At 26.4% G+C, this 22007-nt stretch overlaps 12 protein-coding genes across 12 annotated transcripts; 6 read left to right on the top strand and 6 right to left on the bottom strand.

The window, feature by feature from the left end:
- Window positions 1-481: 481 nt before the first annotated feature.
- Window positions 482-1153, bottom strand: VNE69_02054 (SMR domain-containing protein; the record flags this gene model as incomplete). Its single annotated transcript, XM_065472600.1, has 1 exon — window positions 482-1153. The coding sequence occupies one exon, from the start codon at window positions 1151-1153 to the stop codon at window positions 482-484; it is 672 nt and encodes a 223-aa protein (XP_065328672.1).
- Window positions 1154-3467: 2314 nt separating this feature from the next.
- VNE69_02053 (uncharacterized protein) lies at window positions 3468-4424 on the bottom strand (the record flags this gene model as incomplete). Its single annotated transcript, XM_065472599.1, has 1 exon — window positions 3468-4424. The coding sequence occupies one exon, from the start codon at window positions 4422-4424 to the stop codon at window positions 3468-3470; it is 957 nt and encodes a 318-aa protein (XP_065328671.1).
- A 642-nt stretch (window positions 4425-5066) lies between these two features.
- On the top strand, window positions 5067-6544 carry VNE69_02052 (DnaJ subfamily C member; the record flags this gene model as incomplete). The annotated part of the gene is made up of 2 exons (XM_065472598.1): window positions 5067-5305; window positions 5341-6544. The coding sequence occupies 2 exons, from the start codon at window positions 5067-5069 to the stop codon at window positions 6542-6544; spliced, it is 1443 nt and encodes a 480-aa protein (XP_065328670.1).
- A 2779-nt stretch (window positions 6545-9323) lies between these two features.
- On the top strand, window positions 9324-10622 carry VNE69_02051 (putative sodium-coupled neutral amino acid transporter; the record flags this gene model as incomplete). The annotated part of the gene is made up of 1 exon (XM_065472597.1): window positions 9324-10622. The coding sequence occupies one exon, from the start codon at window positions 9324-9326 to the stop codon at window positions 10620-10622; it is 1299 nt and encodes a 432-aa protein (XP_065328669.1).
- An 887-nt stretch (window positions 10623-11509) lies between these two features.
- On the bottom strand, window positions 11510-12145 carry VNE69_02050 (RRM domain-containing protein; the record flags this gene model as incomplete). The annotated part of the gene is made up of 1 exon (XM_065472596.1): window positions 11510-12145. The coding sequence occupies one exon, from the start codon at window positions 12143-12145 to the stop codon at window positions 11510-11512; it is 636 nt and encodes a 211-aa protein (XP_065328668.1).
- Window positions 12146-12373: 228 nt separating this feature from the next.
- On the bottom strand, window positions 12374-12793 carry VNE69_02049 (ribosomal protein uL24; the record flags this gene model as incomplete). The annotated part of the gene is made up of 1 exon (XM_065472595.1): window positions 12374-12793. The coding sequence occupies one exon, from the start codon at window positions 12791-12793 to the stop codon at window positions 12374-12376; it is 420 nt and encodes a 139-aa protein (XP_065328667.1).
- Window positions 12794-13505: 712 nt separating this feature from the next.
- Window positions 13506-15356, top strand: VNE69_02048 (ATP-binding cassette sub-family G member; the record flags this gene model as incomplete). The annotated part of the gene is made up of 1 exon (XM_065472594.1): window positions 13506-15356. The coding sequence occupies one exon, from the start codon at window positions 13506-13508 to the stop codon at window positions 15354-15356; it is 1851 nt and encodes a 616-aa protein (XP_065328666.1).
- Window positions 15357-15733: 377 nt separating this feature from the next.
- Window positions 15734-16492, bottom strand: VNE69_02047 (putative SP-containing protein; the record flags this gene model as incomplete). The annotated part of the gene is made up of 1 exon (XM_065472593.1): window positions 15734-16492. The coding sequence occupies one exon, from the start codon at window positions 16490-16492 to the stop codon at window positions 15734-15736; it is 759 nt and encodes a 252-aa protein (XP_065328665.1).
- An 899-nt stretch (window positions 16493-17391) lies between these two features.
- VNE69_02046 (WD40 repeat domain-containing protein) lies at window positions 17392-18657 on the top strand (the record flags this gene model as incomplete). The annotated part of the gene is made up of 1 exon (XM_065472592.1): window positions 17392-18657. The coding sequence occupies one exon, from the start codon at window positions 17392-17394 to the stop codon at window positions 18655-18657; it is 1266 nt and encodes a 421-aa protein (XP_065328664.1).
- A 216-nt stretch (window positions 18658-18873) lies between these two features.
- Window positions 18874-19074, top strand: VNE69_02045 (uncharacterized protein; the record flags this gene model as incomplete). Its single annotated transcript, XM_065472591.1, has 1 exon — window positions 18874-19074. One exon carries the CDS (start codon window positions 18874-18876, stop codon window positions 19072-19074), a length of 201 nt encoding a protein of 66 aa, XP_065328663.1.
- Window positions 19075-19181: 107 nt separating this feature from the next.
- On the bottom strand, window positions 19182-19466 carry VNE69_02044 (DNA-directed rna polymerases I,II and III subunit RPABC; the record flags this gene model as incomplete). Its single annotated transcript, XM_065472590.1, has 1 exon — window positions 19182-19466. One exon carries the CDS (start codon window positions 19464-19466, stop codon window positions 19182-19184), a length of 285 nt encoding a protein of 94 aa, XP_065328662.1.
- A 1066-nt stretch (window positions 19467-20532) lies between these two features.
- VNE69_02043 (coatomer subunit delta) lies at window positions 20533-21747 on the top strand (the record flags this gene model as incomplete). The annotated part of the gene is made up of 1 exon (XM_065472589.1): window positions 20533-21747. One exon carries the CDS (start codon window positions 20533-20535, stop codon window positions 21745-21747), a length of 1215 nt encoding a protein of 404 aa, XP_065328661.1.
- Window positions 21748-22007: the final 260 nt, after the last annotated feature.

The raw sequence follows: 22007 nt of genomic DNA, 5'->3' as shown, positions 1-22007 counted from the left end.
ATACTTTCAAAACATGCTATCTAAAACTTTTTACACTATATGAATGAGAGGAAAATATTAATAATTCCGCATAACGTTTGACAAATTCTATAATGTTCTTGACGAATTTAATAGATGGGAAAAAGTCAAAAATCTCATTGCACAAAGTAGAAATCTTTGCAAGGCATATTTTAAAAGAAGACTGTGGACTGATGGTTTCCCATCAGTACGAGATAAATGTTTTAAACTAATGTTTTTATTATTCTTCATACCCTTCGGATATGATTTTCTTTTATATTTTTAGGCGGGAAAATATTATACATTTTCCCTCCATAAACATAGTTGGGAGAAGGAAGAGAATACTTATAGAATCGTATTCTCTGAGCTCCAGGGCAATCTTAGGACCACTGGAGATCTGTCACTTGACAAAGACAAAGCGTAAAATGTCTTAATATTTAGCCGGATTATTTATTTTGATTTTTCTAACTGTATTGAAGGGTATTTATGATCTATTTATTTTTATGCCTTTAATATATGGATCATCTTTGTCAAATATTTTGTAACCTTTACCAATAAGAAAATTAATAAGAGAAGGTCTCAAAGATTGAGAATTTCCACTGCATCCAGTTATAAAATTAATTTGTTTTGGATTATAAATTTTTATGTAATCGCTTGCAAACATCAATGCCTCCTTCGTATATAATCCATGTAAATCTATCATGCCGGGTTTTTGCAGAGATTTATTCAAAATCATTAGAGCTCTTTTTCTGTTTAAATCCTCAAGCTCTGAATATAATTTTTGCTTTTCTTCCGTCTGATATTCGAGTACTTTCTTATCTTTACAAATATTCAGCTTGTTTTTAATATTTTTAATTCTTGAAAATATGGCATCCGTTTTTTGTCTATCAAGATCTCCACTTGACACATCAACCCCTTTATTATTGAATAATTCTGGATAATATAAATCTGCTTCTTGTTTTTTCTGTCTAAAATTTACTATTGATAATTCTTTCATATTTAAATTTATTCCTTTGTAAGATCCGTCTAAAATTTTAGTGATTATGATATTTATATCGTTAGATGATATAAATAAATTTTCTATGTCCTCTTTAGTTAAATGTGGAAACATATCTTTTACAAACAATTTCTCTTCTTCAAAATTTCTATTGGACATGGGGCAAAAGAAAATTCAATTAATAACGGTAAATGATATATTGACAAATTAAATGAATATCTTGTAAAAATAATTGATTTAAAATTGCTTACTATTCAAAAATAAATCAAATTGTAATAATTTTTAATTTAGATACTTATAAATGCAACAAATGTACTTGTGATAATGAGTTCTTGAGAATAATTTTTCTCTTAATATTTTTTAGTCATAATAAATATTAACATTAGTTTAAACAAAATTAGAACAAACTAATAATCTAATTATTATTTGTATGGCAACAGTTCTTTTTTACTTATTGCATTCGTTTAAAATCAACACATATACTTCATTAAATATTTAAGCCACAACAATAGTAATAAAAGTTTTTATGTCTAATATAACATTCCCAAAAGTTATATTATGTGGCGCATTACTTTATTCTAAAATTCATAGGGATCCCGTGTTATTATCGATATTTTCTGCTTAATGTATAGTTTTAACTTTGATTGTTTTGCATATTATAATTAATATATGTAAAAACAGCGTAATTTTGGAATAACTATAGATTTTACAACATTTAAAATTTTTATTGTACCGTTTTTGAATGTTTTAAAACCAAATACTAGATATGACACGAAGACAAAAAAAACAAGAAGAGTGAATTTATTATCATATTTTTGAATACGATAGTGGTTAGTTATATTTTAATTGTCAAAGAATTGTTTTCATCGCATTTAAAATTAGATAAATTATTGAGTTGTTGCCTTGAAAGATATAGACAACGACACAATAGCCATAGGACGTCTATTTTCTGCTATTTACCTCACAAAATCTATACTCTATATTTAATGATATATTGGTTTGTAAAAAAAAGCATTCCGTTAATATACCCTTTTCGTATATTTGCCATAATCATATCTCAAGAGCCTTTTTTCGGAAATTTTGTAAAATTGCTACTAATTTAAAATATGAATTAGAGCGTTTTCTAGACCACGAACTACCTGAATATAATGGAAATAGATGAAATCTATATAATGATTTGATTATTTTTCGTCACATCACGGAAATGTTACAACTTCGTTTGATAATATGTCTCGCATATGCTTTGTTACATATATTTTTCAAAATGCCAACCGATCGTATCCGCAAATCCTTTATCGCTTGTATTAATTCGTCTTTCGATTCATTTTTAATATGGTTTTTAGAATTAAAAATACTTCTGAAATCTAACATAAGGAATTAGTCTCCTATAAAACTACTTTGCTGATGGGTACATGACCGTTTGGAACCCGCTTTGGGAAAATGAACCCGCATTGGGAAAATGAACCCGCTTTGGGGAAATAAACCCGCTTTGAAAAATTCAAAAAAAGGGAAAAATAAAAAAAAGTTATAAAAAAAGGACTTGATGATTTATTTTAAATAATGACAGAAGACAATTTATCCGTTAATTTTTGGGAATTTGAAAAGCCTTTGAAACTGTAAAAGGTACTCACAGTGTTCTTCTTTGTTTATGTTAAGATCAAATATCTCTTATAGGAATGAGCCGAAACCAACTAAATTATATAATATTGTGACTCAGAATCGCTAGAGGTAACGGCATTTATGGAGTGATTCTTAGTACTGTGCTCCATCCCTTTGCTTAGCTAATGTGACATCATATGCTACCCATTGATTAGAGATCGTATAGAAATAGGTTATACATTTTCTTGTATCACCTCAAGGAAAAGGCAGTATTCTACTATTACAGAAACGAGCAAGGCGCACGCCGATTCAGCATCAAATTTTTCCAAAATAAACTTTTCTTTATGTTCCACGTATAAATACATTACATCACTAAAAACCTCATCTGCCTCAACAAACATTGTTTTTGCCAATTTTTCCATTTTTTTAAAGGGGGTCCTTTAAAATTTCAATGCGGGTTTATTTTCCCAAAGCGGGTTCATTTTCCCAATGCGGGTTCATTTTCCCAAAGCGGGTTCCAAACGGCCATGTACCTGCTGATGTTAACATATAAAAATCTTTTTAGCGTCCTATTCTCGCCCCTTAACATTTTTAAGTCTTCTAATCTTATATTAGAACACATTTTGCATTAATTAGAAAAAAAATTAAAGATTTTTTGGTAAAAAGGATTTATTATCGTCAACATTATTAAATTTATGCCTACAAATAAAATGTATTATTACCATCACTTGTACAAAAAATACAAACGAATCAGTCTTTTTTTCGTAAATAATACATAAAATGCAGATTAAGTTTTTCAGCAATTAATAATACCAATGGAATATTTTTTTACTATAATGACAAATATTATATTTCATTTTATTTTATTAATCGATCATAGATATTTCGCAATTATTTCATAAGTTTCACGCATCAGTTTACAAAGCTTATCTTTCTGATCATTAAAATTGCAAAAATTAGTTCTTAGAGACTTCAAATTCTTTAGAATTTGGATTTCTTTTATACCTTTAGCTGGCATGCTAATTTTACAATTTTGATAAATTGCATTGATTAAATTATCCAAAAAAATGTTAGCAAACACTTGTTCGATTTTCCATTTGTCCAATGAGAATAAAAATTTTAATTGTAAACCTCTAATTTTAACCTTTAAATTGTTATTTCGAGGTATTACGTATTCAAATACTTCAATAATGAAATCTAAGGTGGAAATGATGTTAAAATTATCAATAAATTTTTCTTTTTTAAAAAGATCTTTGATATTTCGTGCGCGACCTAATAAATTATTTTCATGTATCACAAACCTTTCTCTCAAATATTTTCTGTTATTTTTGATTTTTTCAAATTCGTCAAATTTAAAATTAATGAAGAATATTTCATTATGAGGCATTGGAAATAGATTTTTTGATTCGTCAATTATTTGGTTAAATTTATCTCTCATTTCAGTAAGTTGTTTATCGATAAAGATACAATTATTAACTATATTTGAATCATGCAATATATCGTGATTTAAAAAAACTTCGTTTTCTGGTATTTCGTGCGAATTTATATTATCAACTATTTGAGGTTTTTTTAACTTTTCTAAGTATTTATCATAGTCCCCTCCATTTATCAAATGTTCAAATAATTCTTCCGTCATCAATTCCATATCGTTATCATTTATTAATTCACTGGTTTCTTCATATAAGATTGATATAAAATCGATGTTCTCGTCAGTATTTTCATTAATATAATTATTTAAATTAAGTTCTGCTGTATTCTGTTCAAAAGTATCATGAGTACAATTATTTAAAGCTAAAATGTAATAATTTTTAAAGCAAAAAAGTAAAATCATGGGTATGTATATTCTTTATTTTTTAGTAAGATATCATACATAAAATTGTAATCTCATTTGACTTACCAAAGAGATGTATATCTAGAAGAAATAAATTTTTTTTTTCTAGACTTTAGATATCTCAAAAACACCATACTATGTCATAAAACAATTGTATAACTTGTTTACGTGAGTTAAACATAAATAAAAAGTTTATTAGTAACAGTTAAATTTTTACAAAGAATAATAAATTAATAAATTTAAAAATTATTAGTATTAAAATAATACGTAAACCCATTTGTATTTTTTTCGATGATATTTTTTTTTGTTTTAAACTTTTCAATAAGCATTTTCAAATGATATAAAATTGTAGAATTATATTTTAAGATGAAAATAACACTACACATTTGCAGATAAGAGAGGAAGAACAAAAAAAGTACTTTTAATGAAATATAAGCAATTATTAAAGCTAAACACCAATTCTGAAATAAATGTAAATAAACGTTACAAATTGTTTACTCTGTGTTACAGAAAAAAATCGCAAAAATAATTTAAAAATGTAATATAAAATTAACATTGTTTAACAATTGTTAAATTTTGTTTCAAACAACCTAAAACAAAACAAATAAAAGTATAAATAAAAAAATTTTATAAATAAACAAAATGTTGTTGGTCGTACTTGGTCTAACTATGCAGGTAGTCTTAGAAGAATGTGGCGTACAACCCAATGGTTTGGTACTTACAGATTATTATCAGAAATGGTGCCCAGCATGTCAGAAGCTCGAACCTGTTCTAAGTGAAATTGACAATACACTGGACAGACATGGTTATGATATTACCATTCAGAAAATTGATTGCAATGAATGCGATTTTAATAAAGAAGAAATAACTTCTTCCCCACAGTCATCTTAAGAAATAACGGGAGCGAGGTCGGCAGATTTACTGGATATAAGTCGTATAAGGAAATAGGAGAGTTTTTAACATCTCATACTGATTTGGATAAAGCAATTTTCGCTGATCATATTGAAAGTAAGCCCAAAGAACTACTCGAACTTACAGATTCGGACATGTATCAAGGATTGGATGGTCCATGGATTGTTTATTTCTATTACAAAGAGTCAACAAAATTCGAGTCGATAATGTTAGAACTACAAAAGATTTATGAAAGTAAAATTAATTTCGGAAAAATATCATATGCTCAATCTAAAGATCTTGTACATCAGTACAACCTCCAAAGTTATCCAGCTATTTACGGATTCTTTAACGGTTTAATGGTACCATTCCTGGAGTCAGTAAACTTAAATGAATTATCTAAATTCTCAGACAAGTTAATTGAACAAAGCTTCAAAAAATTAAATGTATCCGAATTCAAACAGGCAATACAACTACTCGATCACGGCGAGCCATTATATTTAGTATTCCATACTGATCAAAGTAAAGCAAATCAATACTTCGCAGAACATGCACACAAGTACAAGTTTAAAACAAAGATTTATCACACAAATGATAAGATGTTATTTGCAATGGCCTCTATATTTCCGTCATCTAAAGATGAAAAAGCTAACGCAGAAGATTCTGATATGGTCAAACTGGGAGTTTATAAAAACGGCAGATTTTATGAATATAAAGGTAATATTAATGATGAAAATGAACTATCGGCCTGGCTTTTCCATACTCATTTCAGCTACGTTACTGAGATCAAAAGTTCTACATTTAGTTCCATTTTCAATGGATTTAAACCTGCCTTGATCTTATTGACAAAAGATGAGCAATTTATCAAAGAATTCAATGATTTTTCAGCTGATAGGCATTTAGGTTCTCCTTTCGTAAATTTGCTCTTCGCTGCTTTAAATACAAATGAATATGAAAACTTTGTCCCGTCTTTATTACCGAACATGGAAACTCCTACCTTAGTTATTTATGATCCTATAAATAAGCAATTTAGACACACAAAGATTCCACTTACCAAGGAAAATTTCACTAAATCTGCTATGAAAGTATTACAGATGTATGAACATGGTTCATTGCCGTTATATCCTGTAATTCATTCTTACAAGAAATATTACATACTTGCAATTGGATTTATCATTCTGGGAGTATTAATAGCAACAAGAACAAGTCAACACAAAAAGAGAATTTAAATAAAAATTTCTATTCATTTTTTTAAAAAATAAATGCACTAAATAATGTGAGCTATATTAACGGTTATAACTATTTATTTTATCATACATAATGCCGGAATTATTAATTAATAACTTATTTTCAGTTTTTTACTTTTTAAAAGATATATTTTTTTTATGTTACCAATGGAAAAAAATTTTAATGTTAAAATAATTATATTATTTATTTTTGACATCCTTAACAAGTTTATTTTTTTGATTATAAATTAACTTTTCATATTATTGAGTAATGCAAAAAAAATATGCGTAATATTTCCATTAGGTAATTATTGCACGAATTGATAGATATATAGGAAAGGCATTAAAGAGTTGTTGTTCTTTTGTATTATTAATGCTCGCAATTTAATTTATCTGAAAAGTATAAAAGGGGTTGTGTCATATTAAGATATTTTTAAAAAACGCTTGTATCTATACTACACATGTTCTTTATGAAAAAAGAAAATACGAAAAATATAAAATAACATCTTCTTTAACTATTTCCTTGGGCAGTTTCAGTATTTGATATAATTAATAATAATAAGTGATCCTTTATGATAACAATCTGTTAATATCTTGAAACATACATGTAATGTCAACTAAAACAATTTCAGCCGATTTAATCAACATATAGAAATTCAACAAAACATTGTTATATTCTATTTTGGGGTTGTTTCTTCTAGAAGTCGGTAATATATTAAGTGAACATTTAGCTGTAGAGCCAATAAATAAAAATTTATAAATTTACTTTTATAGGACTTTTTTTTGACAATATGAATAAATTTACCATTTAATACAATTAAATATATTTCTTTAAAGAATAACTAACTACATTATAATTTACTAAAAAGCAACATAGATAAGAAAAAAAAACAAAAAAATGTTGATATATTAAATTTGGGCAGTGCGTTAAAAAAATTACATAATTTTTAATTATGCATAAATTTTTGGATTCTATATAATTGATTTTTTTTATTAATGTTGTGAATTGAATATCCAAAGATAAATTTTATAAATAAATACCCCTTAACTTATATATGTCTAACAATTAATATTAAAAATTTAAGAAGTCTCTAATTTAAGAAAAGCATTGACTCTCATCCCATGAAACCAATTTAAGGACACTATACAGAGCATTAAATTAATATTTTAAAAAAATACTAACTTTTATAATTAAAATCGCTCTTGTTCTACACCAATTATAATATTTTTCATTGTATTGTATCTTAGACAAAAATCTCAATTATTTAATTTAGATTTAATTCACACCTGAAACGGAGGGTTAAGGCGAAATGCTTCTCTTGTTGCTCGGCTCAACTAAAATTCAAAGCATTTTTACTTTAGCCTCCACCTATCAGCATAATTAGCGAATTTTTAATCCCCGTTTTTCAAAGGTGGAAGCGGAAAAATGGGGAGGGGCAAAAAAAACAAAGTATTTAGAAAATAACATAATTACAAAAAATAGAAAATTTTTTTTTTTTAATTTTTTATGTATTTCCCTCATTCGCTTATAAATTAATACTTATTTTTATAATACAGTGCAGTGTATAATAAAGATAAGTCTAGATCTATCTTCATACAAACAACATTACATAAAGTAATTACATCGTTAAATCAAATTTTTTAGAATAAAACAATATATAAAATTTTTTTTTTTTATAAAAAACGCATATCTTATTATATTGATGTTATATAAGATTAAGAATACTTTAAAGAGCATAAAAATAAATATCACGACTTAGTTTGACTATAAAAAACAATGCAGCACTAAAAAATCAAATTAATACATATATACTTAAATATATGATAAACAACCCTAGAATCTGTTTAAAACACAAAAAATTATTTAAAAACATGTTTAACAATAACAAAAAACAAATGTAATGTCAAAAGAGTAAAAATTAAAATAATTTTACAAATTTAGAAATCTATAAAACACATAGTTTTCATAAATACATTATTAAAAAGGGTTTTTGATATTGTTCTTTTATAAAGAACTCAAATTAGATCTTAATGCGAATATTTTCTAGCTATGAAAATTTTAAATTTGTTCTCTTGCGCTCTATCGCTTCGACTTTCAAAACAGGTTTAAAATTTAAAACTAAATTTATATTGGTAAGAGGGAGAGGATAAAGTTATAATTAAGCCAAAATATATATTCTTATAATGTTTACCGATTTTTGTGTTTTTCGTGGCTCCATGCAGGGCTTAAATTTTTTTATGTTTTATTTTTAAGAAGTGTAAAACTTATCATATTTGGAGAGAAAGTTATTTCCGCAAGCTTTCCATATATAGACATTTTACACTCGAATAGACATTTATAATTATTTATTTTTTGTCAATGTGGACGAAGGCTGACTTCCATACGCGGCTGTAATTAAGGGAGAATTAGCCAGGGGTCGGGTCCTACTTTAATGTAAGAGGTATATGAAGGATGTCATGTAAAAGTAATACTTGAGTTATTTACATGAAAAAATAAGTCTTTACTTAAAATTAAAAAGTAAAAACATTGCATAGATAGTTGTTAATTATTTATATATTCGGCTTTTGTAAAATAAATATTTTTTATATTTTTTTTAAGCATAATTAATCAAATAAACTGTCAATTTGTTATAGCAGATTTTTAAACGAGCTGTCAAAAAAAACAAAAATGTATTGTACTAATTATTTCATCAATACCATTTTTTTTCTTAAATTAATTATTGTATCTAAATTAATTTTTTTTTACAAGTATAAATAAATTTTTTTTACAAGGGCCTATAAGATGCCAAATTTCGATACTAAATCAGCAATATGTTATTTAATCAGTTCTATGTTAGGATCTGGTATTAACTATATGCCAGCTGCTTTTAATAAATCTGGTTATTTATTTGCATTTGGTTTTTTATTTATAGTAGCTTGTATAACGGGATTTACAGTATATAATTTGCTCAGATGTTGCAAGAAAACAAATCAAACGCGTACTGATGGCCCTATTACTTATTCTGCTATAACTGACAATAAAAAATCGATTCTTTCGCCTACAGTAAAAACCGCACTAGTTGCAGCCTCATTTTCCACTACAGTTGGATTCCAAAACTATTTACGAGAACTTATTTTTATTCAAATTTCTCAATATTTTCCTGAACAATCAAGTTCAATTTTTTCAACTGCCAAAGTGGCGATTTTATCAGTTCTTGCTATGTCATTTTTTGGATTGGGAATGATTAAAAACACAGATAAATTAAAGATTGTGTCAAAAGCCGGTGTATTTTGTGTGTGCTCTCTTATTGCTGTTTTATCAATATTGAATCTTAGCTTAAAAGATTTTATTTACAAAATTCCAGTAGAAACATGTCGGGAAATTAATTACACATACAGTTTATCATTGTTTGTAATGTCAATGTTTGTGCAAGCCAGTGTTCCAATTTTATTTACTTCATTGGAAAATCAGAGTAAGAAAAATTTAATTATTATTTCATCAATACTGGGACTTTCAGGATTTCTGATTTATGGCTCGGCTGGATTTTTAGGATACAGGCTTATGGGGTCTTATATCGGGCTAAATGATCTTATGAGAGTTTTTCTTGACGACAATTTGCCTTTAAATCAATATCTTATTAATAACACTTCAATTAATCCCATTTATTCGAGCGTATTAAGATATTTACTGAAATACCAAGGCATTTGTGGAATGATTATAATATTAGCAAGCTTCCCTATGACCTTCGCACCTACTTTAAATTTTTGCAAGGAATTATTACCAGTAAAATACAGAGACTCGACATCTTTCCATGGACTTATAGTCGCTTCTCTAGTGGCCTTAGCAACATCAATTAATCTTATACCTAACATGTCTTTAGACTTTATTTATATGATGCTTGGACCTACGGCAGCAAATTACATTGCATTTTTTCTGCCTTCTTTATTATATATTTTATATGGAGAAAATAAAGCACCTTTTAAAAAAATTTTGTCAACAATAATAATGACAATGAGTGCATTATATATGTGTTATGGAAGTTATAATGCAATATCAAGTCTATTCGTAACAAGCCCTGGCTTAGAAGAAAATGCATTCTAAAATACTACTACATCAGTTATTATTGAAGAAATAAATTGATTTAGTTTTTTTTACTTATCAAAGCCTATAATTTCAAATCGATAAAAAATTTATTAATTAATTTTTACCAATAATTTTAATTCTTGAAATATACCGTTATTAATAATATTATAAGAACCATCGTTGTTTTCTGTTAATTTACTGCTTTTGAGTTTATTACGATTGTATCATTATAGAATTAGACAAAAAACCTTTTCAGAATATCATCTAAGCCCGCGCTCAAACAAACATTATGTTGAAGCTTAAGATTCTTTTGTACAATTTTGTGACTTTACACAGCTTATAAATTGTATTACCCAGAAATATGTTGTTTCTCTGAATTATTGACGAAAAATGCATATGAACTTAGTTGACTATTACAGTCATCATCAAAATAGAGTCCGCTTTCAGATGTTCTGCTTGTAGATTTTTTCGCAAGTTTTTATATATAATTACAAATTTAGTTGATATCTCAAGTATTCATCCTACTTATAGTCACATAGCTTAATTGACAACTGACAAAATACAATAAGACCTTGACGAACTTTTTTAGACATTTGACACGTATAGCTAGCATTTTTACCAAAAATTTGTTTGATAGGTTTCTCTATAGAATAGCGTAGCATTTAAGAACATTTATAGTAATTACAACTTTATATATTGTTTTGATTCAATTATACACGTCTAAAAATTTAAACATATTTAAGTGAACAAGATCGTTGTAAATTTGATATTTTAATTTTTTGCAAAAAAATACAACCTATGAGTTTTATAGTATACCTTAAAATTTTAAAAAATAATTAAAGTAATAAAAGGTGGAGATTTCTCTAAAAGAGCAACTATTATAATATATTGTACAACAAATAAATTTATTCTTTTTTTCTAAATAAACTATTGCGCAAGTAGAGTATTTTTTCCTTTACATCATCAGGGAATGTTTGAAGTTCGTCGTCGTTTATACTTCTGATTCTTTCTAATATTTGTAATTTGTTGTCTTTAATCTTAAAACTTTGCTTAATAAAATCTTTGATTAATGAATCATCTACAAGTTTAAGTAGTTTTAGTGAGTAGACCAGTGCGTAAACAAGTTCTGGGTTTTTGCTAAGTAGTTCTTTAAAATATGTAGGCTGGGATATTGACAAATTTTTTAAATACAAAATTACTTCTTTTAAGTTATCCGCGTCCATATTATTGAGTACATTGATGATATTGTTTATATCTAAAGTTCCTGTTTCTTCTTTTTGCTCTGTTGGACCATCTTTTTCGGCGTAATTAATTACAACCGGTCTGTTATTAAATGAGATGTTTAATTGTTTAATGGCCTTTTCTGCTATAAGAGGAGATTCATATTCACAAAATCCAAATCCTTTAGATTTGTTTGTGTTTTTGTCGACCATCAACTTAAAATCCACTACTTTCCCTACAGCGCCCAATTCATCAATAAGTTTGTCTACTGGGACTTCGAAGTCTATGTTCCCAACAAAGACACTGCATCCTGGCTTCATGAGGGGGAAAATATTATTTCTTAAAGAATATTTATAACTAAGAGCGTGTGCCATTTCAATGTGCTGCTGAGACTTAATGCAAAATTGTCAAAAAAAAAATTTTAAAATTTTTTAATTTCCAAGTAATACTTGCAGAAATATCATGTATTTTTTAACACAATAAAAATTATTAAAATTAAGAATGACACATAAAACATAGTTTCTAAAAAATAATTTCTTTAAAATAATTTATTGAACTTTCTTCTTCTGTTCTCTTTCAATATGTTGAACTCTAGCAATCTTCTTTTCTTCTAATTGCTTTTCTCTTCCATTGTCCATATTAAATTTCACAAAAGTAACATTACATGGATGTAATTTGGCAGGAACATTCTCTTTCTCTTCATTTTCTTCTAAACATCCTTCAACTGTAATTCTATAATCTTTAAGAAAAACTTCCAAGATTTGTCCTTCCTTGCCTTTGTATGGTCCAGAATGTACTTTAACAATGTCACCTACAGCTACTGGGAATGATCTAAAGCCGTATTGGCTTCTTAATTCTTCAGAAAGATGACTGCTCATTCTTTTTAGTCTATCTTTACCGACAGCAGTAAAAAGAGCTTTTCTTTGTTTTTTTCTTAGACTTGATTTCGTCTTTCTACCAGCTAACATTTTTAAGGGGTAAAATTTTAAGAAAATAATCAGAGAAAAAATATACAGGAAAATAATAAAAACAGAGCATTGTTCAATTTTAACAACTGTATCTTTTTTTAAAAAAAGTAAAAATTTATATAAATTTGTGCTAGTAAAAATATAAGAAAAATTAGAACATAAAAACATAAATCTTGAGGTTATTTATTTTTATTCTGTCTTTGTTCATTCTTCGTATTTAGTGTTAACTTGTACATAACTTTAAATTTATAGTTCATGAAAATTTATTCTCCTCTAATACTAACAATCTCTTCTATTTTTTAAAAATTGTTAAATTATGGACATAACATCTACTTTATTATAATATGTAAATTACAGATGCGTCCTTAAAGATAACTAATAAATGTTTTGTTGACGTATCTTCCTTCTTTTGATTAATTTTATTTTTAATTAATAAGTAGTTAAGCATCTTTCCCCTTGGGTAAACTAAAATAATTCTAAACTAAGGGGCTAGAAAATCAAAATCGAAAGATTTGAAATATCCTCCTGGAATAGAAAAAGGGGAATAAATTTTAAATTATTGACCGTTATTAATTTATTTATTCGTTAACTGTAAATATAGTACATGAAAAAAACCATCTAACGCGCAAATCAATAGAACAATGCAATTTGAAATACAAATTATTTTTACCATTTAGATAAAATATAATAATAAAATCAAAAGCATACCCCTATGAATTCTAAGATAAAAGAAATAGAGTTTAAAAATGTTTACTATGAGAAAATATTAAAAAATACAAAAAACCCCAAAGAATATGATAAAAAATTAGATTTTATTGCCGGCACAATCAAATCTGGTAGACTGACAGGCGTAGTAGGCAATAAAAACTGTGGCCAAAATGACTTATTAAAAATATTGGTCGGTTTTATTAAAGAAGAATCAAAAACATACGGAGAAATTTTTTACAACGGCAAAGAAAGAAATGTTGAAGAATGGAAAAAAATCGTGCATTTTGTGCCGAGTGAAAGTATTTATTATCCTCATTTTACAATCTACGAAGTTTTAATGTTTTATATATCATTTAATAAAAATCTAAGTCATACAAATAAAGATAAAAAAATTGTAGAAATTTTAAAAAAATGTAAAATTTTTCATAAAAAAGATGTTTTTATGCGAAAATTGACATTTGCCGAATATCAAAAAGCAAATATCGCAATATCTTTTATTAATAATCCTGAAGTTTTAATTATTGAAGAACCTGCAGTAGGTCTTGATTCAAAAAATGCATTAGAAATTTATCATATATTAAAAAGATACGCGCAAGAAAACAATTCTATCGTTATTGTAAGCGATTATCAAAATAAAGATTGTCTGTTTAATTATTTGGATGATTTGATAATATTGACAAAAAAGGGATTATTTTATAATGGTTCTAACAAAGAATTGGAAAATTTTTTAGAAGAAAAAAAATTTGAAAAAGATGACAAACTATCAATTCCAGAATTTTTAAGTGTTTTATTATCAGAAAAAATAACTTTAAAGGAAGGAGAGAAGTATAAAGATTTTGTAGAAAAAATAATAGAAAACAATAAAAGTAAAGACGCAAAACCAACGATCTGTAATAATATTAAGACTTTAAGTTGGAAATCTAATATGTCAGATATTTTTAATTTATCGAAACAAACTGTCAAAATGCTATTAGACGAAGATGGATCAACTAAACAATTCTTTTATGTGTTCATATTGGTGTTTATTCCACTATTGAATATTTTGGGTCACATATTTTACAGTATAAAAACTTTTGAAATTTCAATCTCAGAAGATTTAAACAGTTGTTCATATTACGATATTTTCTTATTGAGTTATTTAATTACGACTTACATTTTCAGTTTTTATTTATACGCAGGAATATTTACAAGTTACCTTGGCGAATGGAACAGTGATAATTTCTATCAAGAATATCTCAATAATAGATACAATTTCGGAACATATTTTTATTCTTTATTTTTTTACAATTTCGTTAAAAATTTTGGAATTTTTATTTTCCAATTATTTTTTCTATGTATTTTATATAGAAACATATTATTGTATCCTTCAATATTATGTTTCTCATTATTTTTTATTGTTTGTTTTGCTATTTTACAAACCATATCGTCAATTTTTACATTTTTTTCGTTTTGGAATTTTTTAATTTTCTTAATTTTAAATGAGTTTGAAAATTATATTGATTATGTAAAAGATTCAAATTCTGTTGATTATGGTATATTTGGTTATTTATTTATTATTAATCCTTTACATTTATACAAGTTGTTTATGAATTCTAGATGTTTTAATTTATCGGATAGATTTGAAAATCAAAAAAATATTTTAAATTTGTTAGGTAATATAATGAAAAATAAAACAATGGAGTTGGGATATAATGAAGGAAAAAAGTTATTAATTATTTATAAGGATTTCGGAGATTGGTCAGATTGCATAACATTGAGTTTACTTTTTAGTGTTATGTGTTCTCTAATTATGTCGACTATTATATTTTTCAAAGTTTATTATATTCCAAATATCAGAATAAAATTAACAAAATAAATTAAATAAGTAAAGGTCAATATAATATATGATAATATTTTATTAGTTAGATCTAATTTTTACCTAATAAATGAATATTAAAGTGATTTCTTTATGACGAATTTTTCTAAAAAATTTAAAATACTTACTGTATCACTTACATATAAGTATCTTGGGATCTAATATAAGGCGTACAAAACATTAAAAACGTACATATAACTTCTTAATAATGATAAAAAATAATGAAATGGTACAATTACATTAAATAACAATTTATATTTACATAATTATGATATAAAATAATGGTCCAATGACATTAAATAAATATTATATGACTTTTTAAATTAGTTATTTATAGTATTACAAAAAAAGACATACAAGAATTTTTTTATTGTGTTTTATAAGTTATTCTTTTCCCGGTTCTTAAAATAATCATCAAAAAGTTTCAATACCTCTTTTACAAAGGCATAAGTCTCCTTATCTCTATTTATTAATATTACGATCATCTCAATTAGTACGTTTTCCCACCCTTTAGTGGTACCGAGTATTACTGAGTTCGATGGCCATTCTCTTATCACCTTTTCTTCATAAGCATACACCTTGTTGTCTTTTACAAGGTGTAAAAACTTGCTTATGTTGTTGTATTGATCGATATCTACAAGAGTATATCGATCTAACAAGTAGTTTATAAAATCATCTTCAATGAGCAGATTCTTAGGGACGCCAGCAAAATTCCCCATGATAATTTTAGCGGATAAGGCGTCCCTCTCTTCATTTGGAATTACAGATTCCAAATTATTTTCTGTTTTAACCTTTTCCTGTTTGTTATTTTGCACAATTTTTTCAACAATTTTACCATCCATATACACGCTAGCTGGTGTATTTAAAATATCATAACATGACAAAATGGCCACTTTAACAGCAGTCCATGATTCATGTGGGTATTTATCCCTTAATTGATCAAGTTTTACTATAATATCTTCCTTACTAAATTTATTATTTTTTAAATTAATTAAAAAGTCATGGATATGATCTACATGCTTTTTTGTAAAGTTGACTATATTCACGACCCAACCAGAATCATTTTCATTAGTGTTTGTAGTACGAAAAGCTAGAGATAGAAGCATAAATAGAGAAAATGGAAAATACAGATTCATATATGGGTAGAAAATTATTTTTTTTTATATTAAAAATTTAATTTGTTTACAAAAACAAACAATTTCGAAATACAGGAAACAAACACAAATCCCAATTCTTTCATGGTTCATGTCAGAAAAATCAATTAATTGACACGTTTGATTGGTCACTTTATTAATTATACTTTAATCTAAAGTATCAGAATTTTGTTTTTTATTTTGTTTTTAAATGATTTTAATATAATTTGACTTTTTTGACATTTATGAAATATAAAATCAAATTCTGTTTTTAATAATAGAGAGTGTTTTTTCATAAATATTTTGATATATTAAAAAATAGTGTTTTGTTCTTTTTTGATTTGTTTCCGGATATGGTAAATTTTCAATTTTAATTGAAAATTATGAGCATAAAATTAATATTAAATGAATTTTTAGAATATAAGAAATGTTCAAAAATTATTATATATTTTTATAAAGCGAATATGCTGGTTATCATATATTTTACATAGTAAATTTAAAAATGTTTTATTTTATTTTAAAATGCGCATAAATAATTTTTAATTTTTTTTAAAATTTATATTTTCTGCATAAATAAAAATTAAGAGAACAAACTCTTAAAATGAAAATATTTATTTTTTAGAGATTTCACACACAAGCTCTATTTATTAAAGCAGTGATGCTCTGCATGGCTTTTACAGAAAATTTGCTTCAATATTTTTAAAGAAAAAAATGAAAATTAATAGAGTGAAAGTTTAACTTTGATCTGAGGCCTAATCAAAAATCAACCAAAGTAGTTTTTAGCCCAATAAGTTACTTATGAAGCCACTTCATTTGATTTAAATTGCACTGTCTAAATATAATTTACAAAATACAATCTCATATTCAATTTTGAAATCTTGTTTCTCTTTTTTCTTTTCCCCATGAAAAGTGGATCTGAGAAAAATAAGACGATTTTATTTGATAATAAAGAAGATGAGACAATAACAATAAATAATAAAGAAGGTAAAACAATAACATCAAATAAAGAAAGTGAGATATTATCTCCCATCAGTAAAGAAGAAGAGAAAGATGAACATTCTAGTCCTATTAATGATCAATCTAATCCAGAAGATAATTCATCAAGTCATATGGAAGACGACGATTCATCAAGCTTAAATAACAATCAATCAAGTCTAATAGAAGACGATGATTCTTCTAGTTTATCAGAAGAAGTCTCTGAAGAAGACTGCGATTATTTTGGAGATGATAAATGTTTTCTTTCTTCTTCCTCAGAAGAAGAGGCCTGGGCCGACTCCGAGTCAGATGAGGAAGTCCTAAGGGAGAAATACAAAAATGAGCCAGACTGGCTAAATAATAAGAAGTTTAAAAAAAGTCAAATTAAGAAATCTTCTCGTTTTTCTATTTCCTTCACCCCTGGCCTATTTAAGACTAATTACAGTATCAAGATCATAAAACATTATTCTTCTAATATATTTCTAGTAGACACTATGAATATTATTTATATTCTTAAGGATTATAAATTAGTCCACTGCCTCAGACTAGACAAGTGGGGAGTCAGTGACGTCACTCTTTTTAACAACAAATTATTAATTTGTAACAACAAACTGAACAAGATCAAACAAGTCATAGATGGAGATATTAAAGATATAAACAAGATTTACACTAGAAATATAAATAGACTAGTAGTTATAAATACTAATTTATATTTACTAGGAGACACTGTCCAGTTACTCAATGAAGATTTGGAAGTAGTAGAAGAATCTTATAATAATTTGATAAATCTTGTCCAGTACAAAGATGATTTATTAGGCCTGAGTTCTAATGGGGACATTTTACAATTTACAGAAGATTTAGTTTTGATTAATAAGATAATTTATACAGATAAGTTCTCTTTTAGAGATATTAGAGTTTTGGGTAATTTGATCAGTATAATGACTTATGATACTATTATATTTATTAATGAAGATTTTAAGTATAAGAAAGAGATTAAAGGGGATACTAGTGAGATTACGGTGTATAAAGATTTATACTTGTATTTTACAGAGGCAGGGATGAAGATTTATAATAAGGAGTTTGTAATAATAAATACTAAGATTAAGAAATGTAGAACATTTGTCAATACGGGCGACTCAATAATAATGTGTCAGAATAGAGAAATACACAAATTAACAATAAACCATAAATAAATAACTTAATAAAATATATATTAGATAAATCGTCTACTGGATAAATTTATTATTTTATGAATTTGATATTTAAAATATCTATTAGATTATATCTAAATGGTATATATATAGTGATAAATCTATAGATATTAAATCTTATATTCAATAAATCTATAGATATTAAATCTATATTCAATAAATCTTATATTTAGTTCATATTTTACTTTACCCCCTTTTATGATCGTGTTGACTCTTCTTTTGGTTTTTGTTTTGGTTTCTCTCACCACTGGTGGCGTCCTCCTGGCCACAAGGAATAAAATGATGAAATGGAGAAATGAGTACAGAATAGGAATTATAGGGACAATATGGTTCACTTATGTATCATGGGCTTGTATTTATATGGCCCAGTACAGGCCACTATACATCAAAGAACTATAACCAAATAAACATATAAAATATAAATATTCTTACACGTAGTTTTATATATAAATTTTAATATTTTTTATTTCTGCATAAATAAAAGAAAACTTGTGCTTTCTTTCTTTTCACAGTTCTAATTCATTGAGTGGCCAATCTTCACATGATCCATCAGGGAATATTCTCCTCACTATAAAAGGAATCTTCCTCTCTCCCAATTCCTTCCTGGCTATCTTCAGACTATCAGTCTCATCCTCAATATCTACAAACGGGGGAGCCCCGCCACTCAGCTGGGATGCCCTGACTCCAAGAATATGTGCCCTCTCGTATTTAGTGAGTTTGGGCATGGTGACTCTTACAGATTTTTTATGGTCATCTCTAATTTCCACTTGATCGTCAATAACTTCCAGCATGAGGGGGTAAGAAATTAAAACAAGAAGAAACAACTAAGATAAACAAATTTATTTGGGTCTAATATAATATCTTACTTACTAATTACTTTTCACAAGATACGCTTACAATCTCTTCTAACAGTTCGCGGAGTTCGTTCTTGAAACTACGCATTGAACTCTTAAATATCCTTGTCTGATGAAAATCGAGCCCTGTAAACTTAGATAATATAGTATATTTTACACTATGTAACAAAACACATGAAGATATAAACAGCATCCAAGTACTGAGAAAATACTGGTAAAATCTCATGACAAATGATACTGCAAAACAGAACTAAATTACAAGAGATACCATAAAATTGAACATTAAAACTTATTTGCAAAATCATGGAAGAAGAAAATATTTGTAAAGAAACTATGTCTAAGAATAGGTGGGAAGAATAAGATGGATTTAACTCCGGGTCAAGTATATTACAAATTAATAGGAAAGGCATGACAATATAATGTATTAATACTCTTATACACAACAAAAAAGAAACACTGAAAGTATTATAAGGGAACTACCTTTAAGAACATGTAAATATAATCAATATTCAAGATATAAGTATAAATTTATCCTATACAGTGTAACATGATAATCTTACTAAAGATATGACACACTTATAAAAAGGGAAAACGACGCGGTGTGTTGAAGTTGATATAAGATCTTGTCCCTGGTTATTTAGGCCTTGTTTTATAATTAAGTCTTTTTGAATAATTCGGGGCAGGATATGAAACATAAAAGGTAAATGATTATCTTTAACACACAAGAAATGGATTTGTTATCTAATTATATACAAAATATAATTTAGTAAAAGAAGTCTTCAAATATAAATTTGAGAACATCTGTGTTTTTATCTTCCCTATCTCTTACTTGCAAGATATAAAGATGCACTGTCTTCTTAATATGTATAAAAATATTAATTTTCAGAATTAAACAAATCGAAGATTTTAAGGCCTCTGTGCATCAGAAGTGTCATGATTGCAAAAATTATCGAACATTATTTCTAAATTCTAATCTTGTTTTTTCATAATTTTCTACCCCCAAATGATTGTCGGCACTTTTATCGTCAACAAATCCCAAATAGTCTCCCGCTTCACTGACCAACTCAAGATCTCCAAAATCGAGAATCTTATCCTCGACTTCATGCAGGACCCCAGGCCTCTAGTCATAAAAGGCCTCTTCAAGTACATTCAACATATCCAAAATAATGTCCACTACGTCTTAATAACAAGTCTAAATTATAAAGAAAATAAAGGCAGGAAAATACTAGAATATATTAGTAATAATAGTACTCTAGACACTATTGATCAATTAATAACTATAGATAATGTCTTATACAACGAAACTCCTATATTTAGTAATCTGAGCCTTATAAAAAATATGGAGAGTCAAGAAGAAAAGATCTACAAAATGATGATGAAAAATAAAGCAAGCGAAATTAAAAAGAAATATAGTCAAATCCAGAGTAGTACAAGTAAAAATGAATATAAAGAAAGACATTCTCATCAAGAAGAAAAACTAATAACTAGTAGTAAAAATGAGACAAGTCAAGTTTCAACTAGTAGTAAAAAAACTAAATCTTTTGAAACTAGTAAAAAAGGCATCTTCATTTTACTAAAAGAAAAATTAAAATGTCAAATAGATGTAGAAAATACACTTAAAAATGTAGAAATAAATGGAGAAATGATTTTAAATATAAAAAATGAATCTTATAAAAATCTAGAAATAAAAGTAAAAGGCGACATTTCAGCGTGTAAATTCAGTCCAAAGCTGGACAAACAATCTTGTAAAAATAATATAATTAGAAGTGACAAAGACTTCTCTCTTAATAAAAACATAGCTTTAATGAAATGGAAAAGTCAAAATATAACGAATTTACCAATAAGTTTCACATTCTGGCCAAGTGAAGTAAAACAAGGAACTTATCAAGTAAGCTTGGAATTTACAGCAGAAGAAGATATTAATAATCTAAATATAAATATTCCTATTAAAGATGTTATAGTAGTCGACACTAATCTGACGACTAATGATAATTTCATAGAATGGAATATTGGAAATATAAAGAAAAATGATTCTGACTCACTTGATTTTCAATGTAAATGTGAAGATATAAAGAAAATATTTCCTATTGATGTGTATTTTACTAGTGAAAAGATTAATTTAGAAGTTGGAGATATAGAAATTAAAGGGCATGATGAAGATGAATATGAGATGAAGAAAATGACAGAAGTAGAAGAATATAAAATTGAATATGAATAAATAAAAATGAAATTTTTTTATTTTTATTAAGAAAAAAATTTACAGTGTCATATAAAAAATTTTAAATTTATAATGAATTTTCATTTTATAGATAAAAATTTTTACCTCAAAATAAAGTCTAAGATTTTTAAATTTTAAATGAAAAAAACAAATCTTTCTAATTTTAAATCTTAGATATCTTTAAATTTATGAAAAAAATGTAAATTTTAATGTGCATTTTATATAAATTTCATTTTTTAGAAGAATAAAAAAATCATATT

Source organism: Vairimorpha necatrix, chromosome 2 (assembly GCF_036630325.1).
Source record: "Vairimorpha necatrix chromosome 2, complete sequence".
NCBI classification, from domain to species: Eukaryota; Fungi; Microsporidia; family Nosematidae; genus Vairimorpha; species Vairimorpha necatrix.
Note: the sequence above shows the minus strand (reverse complement) of the source record. Positions and strands in the feature narration are given on the sequence as shown.